The 19,912-nt window shown below is 43.7% G+C and overlaps 1 protein-coding gene across 1 annotated transcript in view; it reads left to right on the top strand.

Moving 5' to 3' along the window:
* Positions 1–19,912, top strand: part of TMEM255A (transmembrane protein 255A) — a 96,979-nt gene that overhangs the window by 49,714 nt on the left and 27,353 nt on the right. Inside the window, exons 4-6 of the mRNA XM_068249618.1 lie at positions 14,808–14,897; positions 19,349–19,423; positions 19,550–19,638. Of these exons, the coding sequence (XP_068105719.1) occupies positions 14,808–14,897; positions 19,349–19,423; positions 19,550–19,638 (254 nt within the window). The remainder of the gene's footprint in view (positions 1–14,807; positions 14,898–19,348; positions 19,424–19,549; positions 19,639–19,912) is intronic.

The following is a 19,912-nucleotide window of genomic DNA, read 5'->3' as shown; positions in this document are numbered from 1 at the left end:
GAATAGAAGATTTCTGGCGTCCAAGCTTGTGACCATATTTTAAAAGCACTTGTATTGACCTGAAGAAGCGGGCTGAGACCCGTGAAACGCGTTGTCCTTTTAATGGTGCTGAATAAATAATTTTAACTTTTTACATTAACCCTGTGGTTTGGGTTCTTCCATCTGGAGTGGTAATTACACTTCCCTCCCCCTTGTTATTATTTTTTGTTTCATTACATTTTTTGGGCACCTCCACCCCCAGTACTATACATTACATCTCCTTCTGAGGTGTTCACCTTCTGGGTGTGGTGTTTTCTACAACCAAGAAGGACCAACCAGGAGTGGGACCATATAGTTCAAGTAGGACCTGGAATACCGAGCAGGGACAGTTATTTCCTTGTTGGCAATATATGTTGGTTGCAGGGACTGCAACCCACCTTTGTGAGTATAAATAATCTTGTACTACAATCTAACATCTAATACCCCACAATACTGCACCATTTGGCTCCTGGTCTCTCCTTGTTATACAGGTGACTGTGGTATCCCCACAGTGACCACCTTTTCTATCACATTGAAAGGGGCTTTATTTACAGTAACCACATTTTTCTGAGACCTGGGGGGGGGGGGAGAGGGGGGGTTGGGGGCAGGCGGGACAATGTCAGGAGGCGGGCACAGTATATTATATTACATACCAACACAGATTAATGTTGAAAAATAAATATAGGGCAGGGAGAGGGATCAACTGCTGATACAAATCACGACACAACAAAGAAGACATACACAAATAATTGTGGGAGACATTTTCTGCATGCTCGAGTGTGGTCTGCACCACCATTATACCACAAAGCATCTCATACACGAGCGGCTTCATGCTACTGCATAGGTACAGACCAGTGGCATAGCAATAGGTGGTGCAGAGGTAGTGACCGCATCAGGGCCCACCTTCATTTTACTAGCTTTACATTGATGCTATGCTCATAATGAACACCTCTCTATGTGCATTGCATAGTGGTAATCCCTGAGAGACTGTTTACTTACTCTAAATACACCTCTCTTACACCACAGCTGTCCTTGGTAGGTTTTGGGGCTCCGTATGAATAGAGTGCCCGGTGCCCCATGTAACACTCGCACTGGGGCCCCAAGCTCCTTAGTCACACCACTGGTGCAGGCTGTATTTGCTCATACCCAGTACATCAGCGCCTGTACATAGACAGGAGAACTAATGGCCACAAGAACAAATATGACAAGTGCTTGCCCGATATGTTTAGAGAGCCCTTGTGCAGTCACAGGGCTCGAGAATGTAAAAGTTACTTACCTAGAGTTAAGCTGTGTGCAGCTCTGCCACTTGTAATCCAAATTACGAGTACAACTTGCTGGCCACAGCAGGGGGGGAGGGGTTAACTTTCGTATGTTGCCGTCCTTAGCTGATGCGCTCCACTCGCGATCCACGTCACTGCCATGCAAATTTTCGGTATTGCGATCACATACATCTAATATATGTAATTTTATTTGCGCTCATATGCAAATTTCTGGTCACATTGTTTTCTGCATTTAAAATTCAGACGACAGGACTGCTTATTTTAATGGCATTCGTGTTTCAATGCAAATCAGTGGGAACGTATTTTGCACAAATAAATCGCATGCAGTTTTCCAGTTGATAGAATGTATTTTTATGTTAATTAATTTCATTGTTATTCACGGAAAAATCACAATGCGAATTTTGTGATACAAACCTGTATAAAAATTGCTAAAAAAATGCATGGATGTCCATTCCTAAAAAAAACTACAAAATTGCAAATGCAGACTTGTGCTTGTGGATAATCACATGCATTAAATGCAAGGACAAGTGATAATGGCTCCTTATGCTGGGCATACATGAGTCGAGCCGCCGGATCGATTCCCGCTGCGTCCCCGCTCGTCCCCGCGGCCGCCTGGAACGATTCCTGGGATCCAGCGGGGAATCGATCCGGCGGGTCATCGGACCTGTCAGATATTATCAGTCGAGCCATCAGCGGCTCAATTGATAAGGAACAATCCATCCGTATATGCCCAGCATCAGGCTTAAAACCTTTTTGTTAAAAAATAACAATGCTTTTGAAGAACAATGGAGAGCCAATACCAGGATTCAATATTTAAATTAATTGAATTCAGCTTTAAAGCTTCAGGATATTTTGTTCTTATCTTGTTTAGAAAATAAACATCATACATTGATTCAATTTCCTGCAGCAGAATCCTCTTCAGTAAAGGCTGACTTGATGTAGACAGGAAGCTGATGTACCTTTAACACAGTGCTGGCAGATACCAATAACTGAGGCATTGCCTATGAAATATTAAACTGCCTTCTATTTTTGTTTAGTGTGATCTAATGTAGCCGCTTCTTGATCAGGGAAAGGAAGTATATAAAGATCATAAGGTTGTTCTTCAGCTCAATTTGCACTTTGATTTATGCTTTACACACTGCAGAAATAGAGATGCAGCACATGACTCTAACTGGGTGTTGTAGAAATGAAGCCAATGTTTTCAACTGTTTGACTGTCAAAACTGGAAAAATGACATTACTTTTTAGTAATATTCTCATATTGAAGAATAGTATACATATGTCAGTATATTTTAAAAGTTTTTTCTAGTCTTACTGCTCAGCTGTATCAAAAAACAAAACAAAAAAACAACAATATTTTAGGTGAGCATAGCTGCTGGCAAGCTGTGGGTACATCTAATATCACACTTAGATGTACCTACAGTTAGATTACATAGGGACCAAAGGATATTCTTCATGATCCTGAAAACAATGAATTATTTTTTTTTCTGTAAACATCAGCTATATTTCAGTAATTCCCCTACAGCGTACATGTCAAACTCTGAGCCACAGGCCAAATCTTGCTTGCAGAGCCATCAAATTTGACCCTGAAGTGGTTTCCCACTTTGCATTATGCTTGACCCACTCTAGTCCACCAGGGAAGCTATATTGGAGGTGAAGCCCGCCTAGATCATCAGGAAAGCCATATGGGGGAAGGAGGGGAAAGGCACTAGACACCAGGGAACTGAATAGGGGAGGGAGGATCACTATCAGGGAACTGTGTAGGAGAGGGAGGAGGCATTAGACACCAGAGAACTGTATAGAGGAGGACAACTAGAAAAAAGGGAACTGTATGGGGATGGAAGGGGGCTACTAGACACCAAGGAACTGTATAGGGGAGGAAGGGGGCCATGAGACACCAGGGAACTTTCTAAGGGTGGGAGGTGGCCACTACACATTGAGGTTGTCCCGCAACTTGGTCCCATTGTTCACTTTTGGCCCGCTTTATGTTTGAGTTTGACACCTCTGCAGGGGCCCCCCTTGTGAAACTTTGCATGGGACCCCCTCCCCCATTATTCAGTTGGCTAGTGCACACTTAAATGTGTTTTCCTCATCTAGATAAAAACAGCAGTGAAGTACTGCAGGGATTTTCTGTATCAATTACATTAGCTTCTCTGATAAAACGTGCATGTTTTCACACATGCAGACACACATGGTTTGCAGAAAACGTATACAGAAGAGCTGGCACTGCAGACTTTTCCAACATCACTACAGCACAGAGCACTTGGGGAGGGGTAGAGAGGTTGGGGGCTGGGCGCTGAACAGAAGAGCCTGCTGCACCCTGAATAGGGACAGTCTACAAATCTTTGTCTACAAAACGCTGTATGATTTGTTATCAGTAGCTGAGCAGATGCAGTTATTAGAACAACTGTGCAGGGAGCAAAAAGCTTTTTCTCTCCATGCCCTTAGTTGTCAGGAAAAATAAACTCCTCCCCTATGGAGCCCCCTGCGACTCCTGCCCCCCCCCCCCCCCCCCACGGCTGCATCCCTTTCAGGGTCTATCGTTATGCCCCTGCACCTCTGCTCTAGAGATTATCTTGGCTTCATCAGCATGCTCCTCTAGTCAGGTATTAAATATAAATCATGGTTTGTGCTAAGAAAAAAAAAGTAAATAAACACTACATCTATTAAGTTGCAAAGTAATACAAGAAAAACAGAAAAGTAAAAAAAGAAAGAAAGGGAAACTGCTGATATTGCAAAAGCTACATCCTTTAGAATGCATAAACTAACATATACTTCTCCATTCTTTTATTCATAGTAACATTCACACTGATGAGGGATTAAATTGCCACTGCTGATTGTCTATGGAAAGAAAAAGGATGTTGTTGACTGCTCTTTTTTGAGTTGCCATCTTGCTTTGACTGTGTTCATTCATTATTTTACTGGGATATCGTATAGGTTGGTGCATTCTAGATAAAAAAAAATCACCCATGCTATGGCAAAACAATGAATTCTTCCCTGATTAAAAATCAGTCAGAGTATTGATGCACTACCTGATTTGCTAGTTTTGCACATTGCTTCATCCTGTACTAAATATATGGCTGTCAATACACTGCTGCTCTTCCCATTGCCCCTCATCAAAAAATTGCCTGTGCGCCTGATAACACTTTTGATTGATAAACTGTCTGAAGCTGATTAGAATTTTATCAATTGGCTATGTGGGGTTAATAAATCACTGGCAGAATAGATCAAAGTGATTGAATCTGCCAAGGAACTTGACCTTTGTATGGCCATGTTAACTCCCCCTAAGAAAAAAAGCAACCCTCATCAAATGATATTTATGCTTTACAAGCATTACAGTGAGCTGTATTACTATCACATGCCTGTGACCTCTCTGGAGCTGTAAAGGTAGCCATACACTAGTCGATTTGCCAACAGATTCGACCAACAGATAGATCCCTCTCTGATCGAATCTGATCAGAGAGGGATCGTATGGCTGCCTTTACTGCAAACAGATTGTGAACCGATTTCAGCCTTAAACCGTTCACAATCTGTTGTGGTGCTGGTGGTGCTGCCACCGCCGCTCCCCCCCGCATACATTACCTGCTCCGCCGGCGCGACTGCCCCCGGTCACCGCTGCTCCGTCTCCGCTCTGGTCTCCAGGTCCGGCATGCTTTACTTCTTCCTGCCCGGCAGGAAGTTTAAACATTAGAGCGTCCTCTACTGTTTAAACTTCCTGCCGGGCAGGAAGAAGTGAAGCATGCCGGACCCGGAGACCAGACCAGCGCGGAGACGGAGCAGCGGTGACCGGGGGCAGTCGTGCCGGCGGAGCAGGTAATGTATGCGGGCTCTATTGCGTCGGTCGCCGGGTACTCAAACGCCGCTAGCAACGCGCTCCCTACCCACGGGTGATCGACGGTAATTTTCCGCACGGAGCGATCGACGGGATCGGACGAAATGGATCGAAATTCGGCGTGTTGCGGGAACGATGTGACAGCAGATTCAATCCCAGTGATCGAATCTGCTGTCGATCTGGCGGGACTTGGCCTAGTGTATGGCCAGCTTAAGTGTGCTTACTGCATATGTCTACCTTCTCTTCCCAACAGGAAGTGGTTGCCTAGAACAGTATTGATTAAGCTAATTGAAAAACATGCATACACAGTATACTACTCCTGCCTTGTGGTTGGAAAGTGCACTGGTTAAGGGCTCTGCCATGGCTGGATATTGTACTGGTTAAGGGCTCTGCCTCTGACGGCTCGGCTCTTCCTGTAAACAGTAAACAGCATCTATTCAGTGAGGAGTCTTTGGGCAAGACTCCCTAACACTGCTACTGCCTACTGAGTTTGCTCTAGTGACTGCAGGTCAAGGTCTATGAGTCCGCCAGGAGAAAAGTTGGCTTCTAATTGCTGTATATACAGTGGCTTGCAAAAGTATTCAGCCCCCTTGAAGTTTTCCACATTTTGTCACATTACTGCCACAAATATGAATCAATTTTATTGGAATTCCACGTGAAAGACCAATACAAAGTGGTGTACACGTGAGAAGTGGAACAAAAATCATACATGGGCCCATATGCAATTCACTTTTTCACCTGAGTTTTCTCCTAGGAGATAATTTTTCATCTTCAAATTAAAATAATTTTCCAGCGCTTTTCATCTAAAAAGGTACCAAAAAGTAAATTAAAAAGTACTATCAAAATTATTTTTAACATTTTCTTGCTTTCTGATGGCTTAAAATGCATTTTATTGACAAATATAAAAATATCACCCAGGAGAAAACTCAGGAGAAACAGTGAATTGCATATGGGCCATGATTACAAACATTTTTTACAAATAAATAACTGCAAAGTGGGGTGTGCGTAATTATTCAGCCCCCCCTGAGTCAATACTTTGTAGAACCACCTTTTGCTGCAATTACAGCTGCCAGTCTTTTAGGGTATGTCACTACCAGCTTTGTACATCTAGAGACTGAAATCCTTGCCCATTCTTCTCTGAAAAACAGCTCCAGCTCAGTCAGATTAGATGGACAGAGTTTGTAAACAGCAGTTTTCAGATCTTGCCACAGATTTTCGATTGGATTTAGATCTGGACTATGACTGGGCCATCATAACACATGGATATGTTTTGTTTTAAACCATTGCATTGTTGCCCTGGCTTTATGTTTAGGGTCGTTGTCCTGCTGGAAGGTAAACCTCCGCCCCAATCTGAAGTCTTTTGAAGACTCCAAGAGGTTTTCTTCCAAGATTGCCCTGTACTTGGCTCCATCCATCTTCCCATCAACTCTGACCAGCTTCCCTGTCCCTGCTGAAGAGAAGCACCCCCAGAGCATGATACTGTCACCACCATATTTGACAGTGGAGACTGTGCATTCTGAGTGATGTGCAGTGTTAGTTTTCTGCCACACATAGCGTTTTGCATCTTGGCCAAAAAATTCTGTTTTGGTCTCACCTAACCAGAGCATCTTCTTCCACATGTTTGCTGTGTCTCCCACATGGCTGGTGGCAATCTGCAAATGGGACTTCTTAAGCTTTTCTGTTAACAATGGCTTTCTTCTTGCCACTCTTCCATAAAGGCCAATTTTGTGCAGTGCATGACTAATAGTTGTCCTATGGACAGATTCCCCCACCTGAGCTGTAGATCTCTGCAGTTCGGCCAGAGTCACCATGGGCCTTTTGGCCTAGTGCGCTTTGCGATCCGCTTGCGGCTGCGGATACGCTTAGGTAATGTATTTCAATGGGCTGGTGCACACCAGAACGGGAGGCGTTTTGCAGAAACGCATACTCCCGGGGTGACGCATTTTTTTGGATTGTGGATGCGTTTCTGCCTCAATGTTAAGTATAGGAAAAACGCAAACCGCTCTGAAAAACGCCTGTTCAGAGCGGTTTTGCCGGCGTTTTTATTACAGATGCTGTTCAGTAACAGCTTTACTATAACAATATATGAAATCTACTACACCAAAACCGCTACACAAAACCGCAAAACGCTAGCTGAAACGCTACAGAAAAAGAAGAAAAAGCGTTTCAAAATCTGCTAGCGGTTTTTGGTGTGCACCAGGCCTTAGACTGCATTTCTGATCAGCTCTTTCCTTGTTTAGCCAGTGAGTTTAGGTGGACGGCCTTGTCTTGGTAGGTTTACAGTTGTGCCATGCTACTTCCATTTCTGAATGATCGTTTGAACAGTGCTCCTTGGGATGTTCAAGGCTTTGGAAATCTTTTTGTTGCCTAAGCCTGCTTTACATTTCTCAATAACTTTATCCCTGACCTGTCTGGTGTGTTCTTTGGATTTCATGGTGTTGTTGCTCCCAATATTCTCTTAGACAACCTCTAAGCTCATCACAGAGCAGCTGTATTTGTACTGACATTAGATTACACATTGGTGTACTCTATTTAGTCATTAGCACTCATCAGGCAATGTCTATGGACAACTGACTGCACTCAGACCAAAGGGGGCTGAATAATTACGCACACCCCACTTTGCAGTTATTGATTTGTAAAAAATGTTTGGAATCATGTATGATTTTCGTTCCACTTCTCACGTGTACACCACTTTGTATTGGTCTGTCATGTGAAATTCCAATAAAATTGATTCATGTTTGTGGCAGTAATGTGACAAAATATGGAAAACTTCAAGGGAGCTGAATACTTTTGCAAGCCACTGTAAGTGCAATGTGTGGTGTTTTATTCTGTGGGCTCAACGGCTTGATAACAGGCAGAAGCCAGAAACAGCAGGCTGTCGCTGCTAAGCCTACAGAGCATGTATACATCTATGCCTATGAATTAAAAGAGCTTGTAAATCACTGGTGGTGCCAGTCTTTTGAATTGATCTATATCTTGTTTTTTCTGTCACCAATTAGACTTACTTTGGGTGGTACATTTTGCTAAGAATCACAGAGCAGCTGTATTTGTACTGACATTAGATTACACATTGGTGTACTCTATTTAGTCATTAGCACTCATCAGGCAATGTCTATGGACAACTGACTGCACTCAGACCAAAGGGGGCTGAATAATTACGCACACCCCACTTTGCAGTTATTGATTTCTAAAAAATGTTTGGAATCATGTATGATTTTCGTTCCACTTCTCACGTGTACACCACTTTGTATTGGTCTTTCATGTGAAATTCCAATAAAATTGATTCATGTTTGTGGCAGTAATGTGACAAAATATGGAAAACTTCAAGGGGGCTGAATACTTTTGCAAGCCACTGTAAGTGCAATGTGTGGTGTTTTATTCTGTGGGCTCAACGGCTTGATAACAGGCAGAAGCCAGAAACAGCAGGCTGTCGCTGCTAAGCCTACAGAGCATGTATACATCTATGCCTATGAATTAAAAGAGCTTGTAAATCACTGGTGGTGCCAGTCTTTTGAATTGATCTTTATCTTGTTTTTTCTGCCACCAATTAGACTTTCTTTGGGTGGTACATTTTGCTAAGAATGTTTTTTTTTCTAAATGCATTTTAAATGGGAATATTACGGAAAAATTGAAAAAAAAATCATTATTTCTCAGTTTTCGGCCATTCTAGCTTTAAAATAATACATGTTACCATAATTAAAACCTATGTATTTTATTTGCCCATTTGTCCCGGTTATTACACCATTTAAATGATGTCCCTATCACAATGAATGACACCAATATTGTATTTGGAAATAAAGGTGCATTTTTTCAGTTTTGTGTCCATCGCTATTTACAAGCTTATAATTTTAAAAAAATATTAGTAATACACCCTCTTCACATGCATAATAAAAAAGTTCAGACCCTTAGGTAACTATTTTTTTTTTTATTGTAATTTTTTTTTTCATTAAAAATTTTATTTGGGTCCTTTTTGGTGTGGGAGGTAAACAGTTAATTTTAAATGTACTAATGTGTGTTTAAATACAAAAAAAAATGTATGTAGATGTAGTCTTACTATTTGGCCACAAGATGGCCACGATAAAAAAATTTTTTTTTTAGTCCTGGAAGCGAAGGCTCTCGCTTCCAGGAAGTATAGGGAGGATGGGAAACTTTTTTTTTTTTCAGAAAGAACGCGGCTTCTCAAAGAAGCCGTCGGTCTTTCTGCCGGGGACTTAGATCAATGAATGGGAACTATGTTCCCATTCATTGATCTCTGGGCTGATGGGCGACGCAATGGGAGGGTGCGGGTGCTCCGTGATCGTGCACGGGAGCGCGCAGCACCGCAGCAGCAGCCTTTTGGACGTAGTACACACATCCAAAAGGCTAGACTGGTTAATGCAGGTATAGTGCTGATAGTGTTGCTCCTCTGTCCACATTCCTGTGATGCCTGAATGATATTGTACTGTTTCAGCCATGCACAAGCAAGTCACAGATGATAGGCAATTCCCTCAGCAATCAGGCAGGTGCTTACGAAGAAAGCATAAGTCATGCCGACTGGTGCTTTTGAGGTAATCCATGCAGGCCCAGAGTAATGTGCAGATAGCGAGCAGGCTCCATGTGGATGCCAGCTTACTTACCAACCACCGCGCATGGGTCTCCGATTGACGTATAATGCATGCGCCTGCCCACTTTCCACTAAAACCGGATACAGAATACCACAGGGACCAAAAAACAGGTTTACTACAACAGAAGTTCTATTATATCAGGATTTACTATACCAGCTGTTCCTTCCATATACATATAATGGTGTTTGGCTGGGACCTGGACTTTTAGTTTACTATACCCGATCGTTTGTATCAGAGTTTACTATAAAGAGATTATACTGTATAGATGCCTGATAATCATACCACCCAGAAGTTTTTAGCTTTACTGTGAAATTAGGTTAGCAAAAGGTTGAAAGTATTTTGTGTCATGGAATGTTATTAATTTAATTGCTTTAACTCTGTTACACATTTATACATTTTAGTCATCATGTTAAATCAAATTGTAATCAGCAGTGCAGTGCTGTATTTTGTATCAGTGTTCATATTTGATGTATATCATTGTCTGTATCATTATGTATCCCTTGTTTGTTTTCTTACATTGTACAGCGCCACGGAATATGTTGGCGCTTTATAAATTAATAATAATAATAGGATATATGAGGATCTAAAATATTTAAAGGGGGAACATGAGAATCTGCAAATATACCGTAATTGTGCTTGAAAGTTGTCAGACCTTTAGAATGTTCGATATATTTTTATTATCTGTTTTTCAAGTCCAAAAAGTAGCTCACCCATTTAAACTGAAAAAAAAAAAAAAAACTTTATTTGGTCATGTATTCTTTGAAAAAGAAAAAATCCATCACATATTCCTGTGGTTAACATAAAGGCTTGTACACATGCCCAAACAATCTGCCCAACTATCATTTAAAGAGAAACTCCGACCAAGAATTTAACTTTATCCCAATCAGTAGCTGATACCCCCTTTTACATGAGAAATCTATTCCTTTTCACAAACAGACCATCAGGGGGCGCTGTATGGCTGATATTGTGGTGAAACCCCTCCCACAAAGAAATTCTGAGTACGTACTCTTGGCAGTTTCCTGTCTGTGAACCCTGTTGCATTGTGGGAAATAGCTGTTTACAGCTGTTTCCAAATGCCAAAACAGCAAGCAGCAGCTACATCACTTGCCAGCAGTAAAAATGTCACCATGTGATAAATGTCAGAATATAAATCAGGGTTTTAAAATATTTTAAAATGGGCAAACACTGACTAAATCATTTATACATAATTATTGTAAAAATGAAGCACTTTTTTTTATTACATTATTTTCACTGGAGTTCCTCTTTAAATTTGGTCTGCTGGAAGACAGTTGGACATGTGCACGACTGGTAAACAACAAGACGACCAACCATGGGCGCCTGCAGAAAATTTGCCGGGGGCAAAATGGAGGGGGGGAGAAGCGGTGCGGCGCGCATAGCGCGCCACGCCAAAAATTGGGGGTATGTTGTGGGGCGCACGTAGCGCCAAAAAATGAGTGTGGTCATGGACCAGAATGTGGGTGTGGTCACGGGTGGAGCCAAATTTACATGAACTTAGCAATGGTGGGACATCAGACTAGGACAGTGGTGGCGAACATTTTGGAGGCCGAGTGCCCAAAGTGCAACTGAAAAGTCACTTATCTATCGCAAAGTGCCAACACGGCAATTTAAACTAAATACAAACGTTTTAACTCATACATGAACATTATGGAAAATCCAAGTTGAAAATAAACTGTGAAGATAAACGATTTCATCCATCCTACTCCTGAAAAATGTATTCATCTTTTTAGAACCTCCCAGTTTTAATTTTCTGTTTTAAAAAGCTAAAAAAGTAGGTTTAATGCTATTGTCTCATATGATGATGATCTAGCTTTTCCCATGGTCACGCAGTTAGCAATCATGTGACCCCAACAAGACAAATTCAGCAATCATAAGGCCCTCAACAAGACAAATTCAGCAATCATGAGGCCCCCAACAAGACAAATTCAGCAATCATGAAGCCCCCAACAAATCAGAAGTCCCCCAACAAGACAAATTCAGCAATCATGAGGCTCCCAACAAGACAAATTCAGTAACCATGAGGCCCCCAACAAGACAAATTCAGCAATCATGAGGCCCCCAACAAGACAAATTCAGCAATCATGAGGCTCCCAACAAGACAAATTCAGTAACCATGAGGCCCCCAACAAGACAAATTCAGCAGTCATGAGGCACATAAATAGACAGCATTTCACATAAATAGGCAGAATTCCCCCTTAATATGGTAGACACCTCTCACCTGGCTTCTGAATTCCCCTCTTCTGGCTGCTGTGCTTGGCTGGCCTGGCAATACTGTTTTTGGCTGGCTTGGGGATGATGCATGGGCCGAAAGTACTGGAAGTGATGCTTTGGCCTGGCTGGTGGTGATGCTGGGCTGACCTGGCTGGTGGTGATGCTGGGCTGGCCTGGCTGGCTGTAATGCTGGGCTGGCCTGGCTGGAGGTGATGCTGGGCTGGCCTGGCTGGAGGTGATGCTGGGCTGGCTAGCCTGGATAGTTTAGGTAGTGACAGGTCCCCCTAGTTTAGGTAGCTCCAGGAGCCCTCCAGTTTAGGTAGTGACAGGGCCCCCCAGTTTAGGTAGTGACAGGGCCCCCCAGTTTAGGTAGTGACAGGGCCCCCCAGTTTAGGTAGTGACAGGTGCCTCCTAGTTTAGGTAGTGACAGGGACACCACAGTTTAGGTAGTGACAGGAGCCCCCCAGTTCAGGTCGTGAGGCTCCCAATAAATCATGAGGCCCCCAACAAGACAAATTCAGCAATCATGAGGCCCCCAACAAGACAAATTTAGCAGTCATGAGGCACATAAATTCAGCATTTCACATAAATAGGCAGAATGTCCCCTTAATATGGTAGACATCTCTCACCTGGCTTCTGAATTCTCCTCTGACTGCTGTGCTTGGCAATACTGTTTTTGGCTGGATTGGGGATGATGTGTTGGCTGAAAGGCCTGGCAGTGATGCTGTGGCCTGGCTGGCGGTGATGCTGTGGCCGGGTTGGCTGGTGGTGATGCTGTAGCCGATGCTGTGGCTGGGTTGGCTGGCAGTGATGTTGTGACCTGGCTGGCGGTAATGCTGGGCTGTGCTTGGCTGGTTGAAGTAAATGCTGGCCTGACTGGTGGTGATGCTGTGGCCTTTTTGACAGTGATTCTGGGCTGGTTGGCTGGTGGTGATGCTGGGCTGGCTGGCCTGGATAGTTTAGGTAGTGACAGTTGCCCCCTAGTTAAGGTAGCATCAGGAGTCCCCCAGTTTAGGTAGTGACAGAAGCCCCCCAGTTTAGTTAGTGACAGGCGCCCCCCAGGTTAGGTAGTGAGTGACAGGGACCCCCAGGTTAGGTAGTGAGTGACAGGGAACCCCAGGTTAGGTAGTGAGTGACAGGTGCCCCCCAGGTTAGATAGTGAGTGTCAGGTGCCCCCCAGGTTAGGTAGTGACAGGGACCCCCAGTTAGGTAGTGACAGGTACCCCTCACTCACCTCCCAGCAGCAGCAGCCCAGTGTCAGACCTCAGTATCAGCCGGCGACCCGACCAGTTAGAGCGGGCGCACGGATGTCACTTCCGCATATCAGTGCGGTGTCCGCTAGGTCCTAGCGCCCGCACTAATGGTCGCCGGCTGATCGAGGTCTGATGCTGGCAGCGGCGGCCAGCGGGGGGGAGCGGTGGCCGGGGAAGACATCAGGGCACCCCAGTAAATAAATTAGGGGCACCCGTGGACATGTTGGGGGCACAGGCCCCCCTAAAATAGGGCTAGCAACGCCCATGGTGGCAACCTATCCAAGTCCAGATACAGCAAAGTAGACCCAAACCAGAGCAGTCACACCACCGTGTTTCACAGGTGGGATAAGGTTATCTTTAATTGGCAACCACTTCTGGGTACGGTTTTGAATATTCTTCAATTGTACACAGTCTGTCTCAATATTGATTGGTGGTGTCCTTGGTGAATCTCTTTAGAGATGGTCTTGTAATCTTTTCCAGCTTTATAGGCATTAATAACTCTTTCTCTGAGCTCCACAGACACCATCCGCGAACCATGATACACATCCACATGTGTTCTACATATGTATGATCATTTGCTGGATCTCTATTATTTAAATAAATGTCGCCTCTTACTTGGTTCTCATTGTCATCCTACTTATTGGAAACGCCAGACTCTGGTTTTACCTTCAAATTATATGATGACCCCAAAGATTGATTAACTTTTACAACCTGCAGGTGTTATTTGATTTTTTTTTTTATAAATACATGACAAATATGTTAATCTTTCTTTAATTTGTTTAGCTAGCTTTTCAACATGTATTTGTTTGCAAAATCAGATAATGTTCTAGGTCACATTCATATAAAAATATAGACATTTTGAAAGGGTTCACAAAATCTCAAGCACCACCACTGTATAATGAAGGGCTCAGACTAAGATTTCTCCACTTGCTTGAACACCCTTTTAATGAATGAACTGGGGGCTGGAAATCCATTGCTCCTTCTGGGGCCCTGTATTAAAGTGTACCTGAAGGGAAAAAATACCCCTAGGTGCTACTTACCTCAGGAGGGGGAAGCCTCTGGATCCTAAAGAAGATTTCCCCTATCCTCTTCACCAGAGGGGATCCATCGCTGGCTCCCCTGAAACACTGCTTGCTCTGCGCAGGCGCAATAGCGCCTTTCTCCGGGCTCTGTCGGAAATAGCCAAGCTTACGCTCTACTGCACAGATGTGAGCGTACCCAATCGGGCTCAGCTATTTAAGTCAGAGCCTGAGTGGGACACAGCTACTGCGCCTGCACAGGCAGGCCAATGTAAATATTGTAGCTGCTTCACCGGGAGTGTCGGCACTGAATCGGGCTAGCTGAGCAGGACAGGGGGAAGCCTCATAAGGACTCAGGGGCTGTTTTTTTTTGTTTTCTTTAAATTAAGTCACAGGTGTACTTTAATCTGGCTCTGACCATGGACAAGGGGGGATAAATGCTGCTGTGCTGCTGCTTTCCAGCCTGTTAATTGCTGTCTTGCAGGGCATTGGGCATATAAATGTATTAGATTATTCATGTAATATGAAAGTAATGTATTCATGTAATTTAATGTAAGTGAATTCTGCTTACAGCTTGTGGCATCCATAGTGTTTATCAGCTTTGGAGTGATTGCAGCATTTTGTTGTGCCATTGTGGATGGTGTCTTCGCTGCCAGACACTTGGTGAGTATTCGAAGCACATAAATTCTCTTAAATCTTCTAAAGAAGTTGTTCAATGGAGCAAAATGGCAGATGGAAGCTGCCATTCTCTGACTTCCCGGGTGGATATGATTTACAAGGCACTGATGCCGAATCAATTCCACTCCATTGCCTGGAAATACCATACAGCCCAATAATCTGACAGTGGCAGCTTCTGTCACATAAAAAATTGCTTTGTGATTGACTCCATTCACGTGATTAACCACCTAGTTGTTATGGCTAATGATGAAATGTATGACTTCATCTGTGCAAGATCTTGCTAATCACTTAAAGTATTATTCCACTTATAATGGGTGTGCTTAAAATATGTTGTATGCAATACTGCATTATTGATTTTACCTTCAGGAGGAGACGATGGGTTGAACAGAATAGGTGCAGGCTGAGCTAATTGGGAGCTACGGTCTAACGTCATACTTGGAAGTGCATGTGGTGGACCGGAGTATAGGGCAGAGAAGAATGGCAGGATGGGTGGTAAGCGGACAACCACAGATGGGGATAGCAGGCTTCCTGGGCAAGCTGCCTTGTGTCAAATGCTTTCCAACATATGCTTTTATATTAGTGCAAGACTTATGTGGTAGTTATTAGAAATAAAAACAGTGTGATGCTATGAAGGCCTATTATGTAATGTAAAATGTAAAGGACCAGTATAGCGAAAATGTGTAAAATTTAAAATGCATGTGAATGCATATTTATAAAATGTACATTTGTTCCAGAGAAAAATACACTGTAAATGTATTTTTCCTATGTCTCCGTCAGTTACAGTAGATTGTAAAAATCTGACAGAACTGACAGGTTTTGGACTAGTCCATCTCTTCATAGGGGATTCTCTGGGTTTTATTTATTTTTAAGAAAGCTTCCTGAATGGCACTTGCAAAGTCCAACTGCCAAAATACTGTGCAAGTGAGTAGAGAGGCTGGCTGGCATATTTGTATAAATCCTTTCCAGGGAGTGCTTTTGTAAAGCATAAAGAAAATACTAAGAATCCTCCATGAGGAGTTGGACTAGTCTAAAACCTGTCAGTTCTGTTCTGATTTTAAATGCTTACGGTAAGTGACAGCAACATATGAGAAAAGGTAATTCATAGTGCATTGTGCTCTGAGAGAAATGTTCTTCTTGTTTTAAATGCTACAATTTTCCACATCAATGGTCAATAGTTGGATTGTACTGGATCTGAAGGAGTAAGTCAAGTCGCTAGCATGGTTTTAGTGTTTGGACTTCATACTGTAAGTACAATCACGTTTGTGGTGGAGGCTTGTTTTCCAATCTTTTCTAGGAAGCTGAGCCCAACTGAAAAAAAGTGATATCAGTGACCAAGAATAGCTGCCAGTTTTGGAAGGAGCTCAACATCTGATCCTAATTTTTACAGAGCACAACAATCTGGAATATTTATGTGCAGCTAAATGACTAAAACCTCATCAAACCAGTTGGGATACTTTCTTCTTTAACTTCAAAACTTTTAAGTTCTATAACACCTATTGCCCTGGATAACATTATTCAAACTGGTCACCCTTTTACATGAGCGGATTTGTTAGAAACAGCCTTATCAGTCTGCTGACAGCGTGTACACACGTGCTACTGTCGGCAGATCGTCCGCCCAGCGGGGGGGTCTGTCGGACCTGTCGTTTGCTACAGTATGGTGTGTGTATGCGCCTTATGACCTTTGGGTTTCTGACTCTGAGATTGTTTACACATCACCAGGCTTCAAATCCCACCTCTTCTAACTTGCCCAACAATTGCTAAATATCTATAGTTCCATTTCCCCTATGTATTATATATTATGTCCCCACACCAGTTACACTGTAGGCTTAATTAAAGTGGACCTGACTTCTAAACTATCTCTCTGCTCTATAAGATACGCATCAGCAAAATAACCTTTAAAGAAAAACATTTCTTTGTTACAGCTGACACAAATCCTTAAATAAATATCCAGTGTTTCTAATTCCTGCTTTCATGGAAGCAGACATATTGTTAACATCCTGTACTGTTAAATGAGTTTCTCTGCCTTATCTGCAGTGATAGTCAGGTGACACAAGGGAGAGATCAAATTACAACTTGTGATTAGACACAGATGAGGGGGAATTAGGCTCTCTAAATACATACAGAGTGCATTTCTCTAAGTTTTCCTTCTGTCCTGTGCAAGAGTTCTGGCCAACTTTAAGTAGAGTTTTTGTCTTCCATGTTATAGTTTGTACATGTTATCTATGCACCTGCTTCCCCTGTTTATTGCAGAGTGCTCCATAGTACAGTATGTTGCTATTTAATAAATAAAAGATAATTATCATTGAACATAATGGTAATTTGGAAATTGTGAATTTTGGGGCCTGAGAAAAACGTTCGTTGAAAATTTTGAAGATAATGCTGGAAATACTCGACGTTTTTTTGCAGTCGATTTGCCGTTCAATCGTGTTTCAATTCGTTTTTCTCCTCGATTTTCATATTTTTTCTTATCAATTTCCATTCCCCTCTATCAGAAATCGAGCGGTAAAATGATTGAGAGTGAGATTGGACATGTCGGAAATTATTTATCGAACCATCTATCTGCCTAAAAAAGGCATGGTGTATTCCTAGCATTATGGTTAGTGATTTAGAAACAGGGCCATAGCTATAACCATTCAGTCATAGCAGGTTAGTGATGGGCGAACACCCAGATGGTCGGGTTCGGGGGGGTTCGTCCGAACATGCCCCCGATATTCGGCACGTTCGGGCCGAACCCCGAACCCAACCCGAACATGTCCCTTTGGGGCCCCTATAGGGTCCCAGCATAAAGGGAGAGCATGCCCCGAGCGCGGGGGGGGGGGGGGGGGGTCGGAAATGCCCCCCACCCCTCCCCGCTAAGCTCTCCCTTCTGCTGGACCCTATAAAATTAAATAGAAGTCCCCCAAAGTACCTGTAGCAGGCTGGCAGGAAGAGGACAGCACGCGGGCAGCCGGAGAGCATAGGCGCTAGTACCATCTGGTACTTCCGCCCTCTCTCTGATGCACTTCCTGTTTACATTTGTAAGTCGCGTCAAGAGAGAACAGAAGTACCGCGATGACGCGTACGAGGGTACGCGTCATCTACATGATGACACGTACCCTTGTACGCGTCATCGCGGTACTTCTGTTCTCTCTTGACGCGACTTACAAATGTAAACAGGAAGTGCATCAGAGAGAGGGCGGAAGTACCAGATGGTACTAGCGCCTGTGATCGCCGGCTGCCCGCTTCCTGTCCTCTTCCTGCCAGCCTGCTACAGGCACTTTGGGGGACTTCTATTTAATTTTATAGGGTCCAGCAGAAGGGAGAGCTTAGCGGGGAGGGGTGGGGGGCATTTCCGACCCCCCCTCGCGCTCAGGGCATGCTCTCCCTTTATGCTGGGACTCTACAGGGGGCTTTTTTTCGGCCGGACACGGCTGTGTTCGGCCGAACACAGAAGGCCTGATCGGGTTCGAGCAGCATGCCCGAGCACCCTCCCGAACACCATAAGGTGTTCGGGGGGTGCCGAACCAAACCCGAACAGGCCAAAATCCGGGCGAACCCAAACAGTGGCGAACACTGTTCGCCCATCACTAGTTATAGTCTTTCCACTTACATTCATTTTCTAGTTCTACCATGTTTCCTCAGCCAATAGAATGTTCTCAGATGACATTGCAGTGTCCCCCAGCCGAAATGATATTTCCAAGAGTCATTGCGGTTTGCACTGCCAATTGAATTATCCAGAGCCGGATTAAGGCTAAATGGGGCCCTAAGCAAAGTAACTGATTTGCCCCCCCCCCCCCTCCATCATGTCATAATAGAATGAAAAGGTGCAGCTGCTGGGTGCACAGCAACATGCCGCACACACTGGGGCAGCCACGCTACTGGTTGCTATTGGCATTATTGGCAACAGCCCACTTTCCTCTGCCGGTGCACAATGCACAGAATAGCAGTGGCAACTTGGAGCCCATCTGTCGCCTCTAGCGTGCCGCCACTCTGTTACTACTACTATTACTACTTCCTACTTCCTGTCTGATCTGAGAATCAGGAAATTCAGAGCTAGCGGCGGCCCTGTAGAGGAGACAGATGGGTTTCAGATGACGGGACCTCTATTGCTTGGATCACGGATACTGTATGTGAGTGGGCATTTGTCATCTGCTGCTATCATTCTTGCCCGCTGCAGCTGTGGTTCTCTGTGGGAAGGGAGGGAGGAGCAGGCAGTGGCAGAGCGCACAGTAGCAGGAGGGGGACCCAGGTGGAGAGCCTGGCTCTGAAGATAATCAGCAGTGGGTGGTGTCTTTTGACAGGATTGCAAGGGCTGGATTATGTGCTGATGGGGCCCCTTTGACTCTGAATGGGGGCCCCAAGCGACTGCTTCTGTTGCCTGGTTGGTAATCCAGCCCTGGAATTATCCCAAGGTCAATGTAAAAGAAATCTGTAATTTGTATTTCTTTATTTTTTAGGATCTCAGACCTGTCTATGCAGGCAAATGTCGATACTTTACATCAACTGATGATCAGCCTTCTGACTCTGCTGAGGTGAGTTAGATTATTAATATTGATTTGATTTATAAAACACCAACATATTCCATTAGATTACATCAATGGTGCTTCCCTAAACTTGAGGAATGCTGAAGGATCATAGATTGATTTTCTCTCTCCCAGGTGACGTGCCACATGCCTCCAAGAGGATCTTGTTTACTGAAAGTAAAGAGCAACACCTGTTACTGCTGTGAGCTGTATAACTGTGGGAGGTACATGACTTTGCTATATGCTTTTAGCTTTCCTATACACACATGTAATAACATTAAACCCCTTATTAGAAGGTCTTTTTTTCTCCAAGCGGTATTTACTTAAAACTGTATGGTCACATGAATGCCAGCCAGTTAAAGGAATGTGTCAAAGTAACTGCCATGATTCAACTCCATCTAAATCTTTGGGACTCAGAAAGGATGAAGCCGGCACCATCAAGTTGCTCTTTAGGTTATTTATTAAAGACTGTCATCGAGTACAAGTAAGTACAGTGTG

The sequence above is a fragment of the Hyperolius riggenbachi genome, chromosome 8 (genome assembly GCF_040937935.1).
Source record: "Hyperolius riggenbachi isolate aHypRig1 chromosome 8, aHypRig1.pri, whole genome shotgun sequence".
Lineage (NCBI taxonomy): Eukaryota > Metazoa > Chordata > Amphibia > Anura > Hyperoliidae > Hyperolius > Hyperolius riggenbachi.
This window is presented reverse-complemented; position numbering and strand designations above follow the sequence as displayed.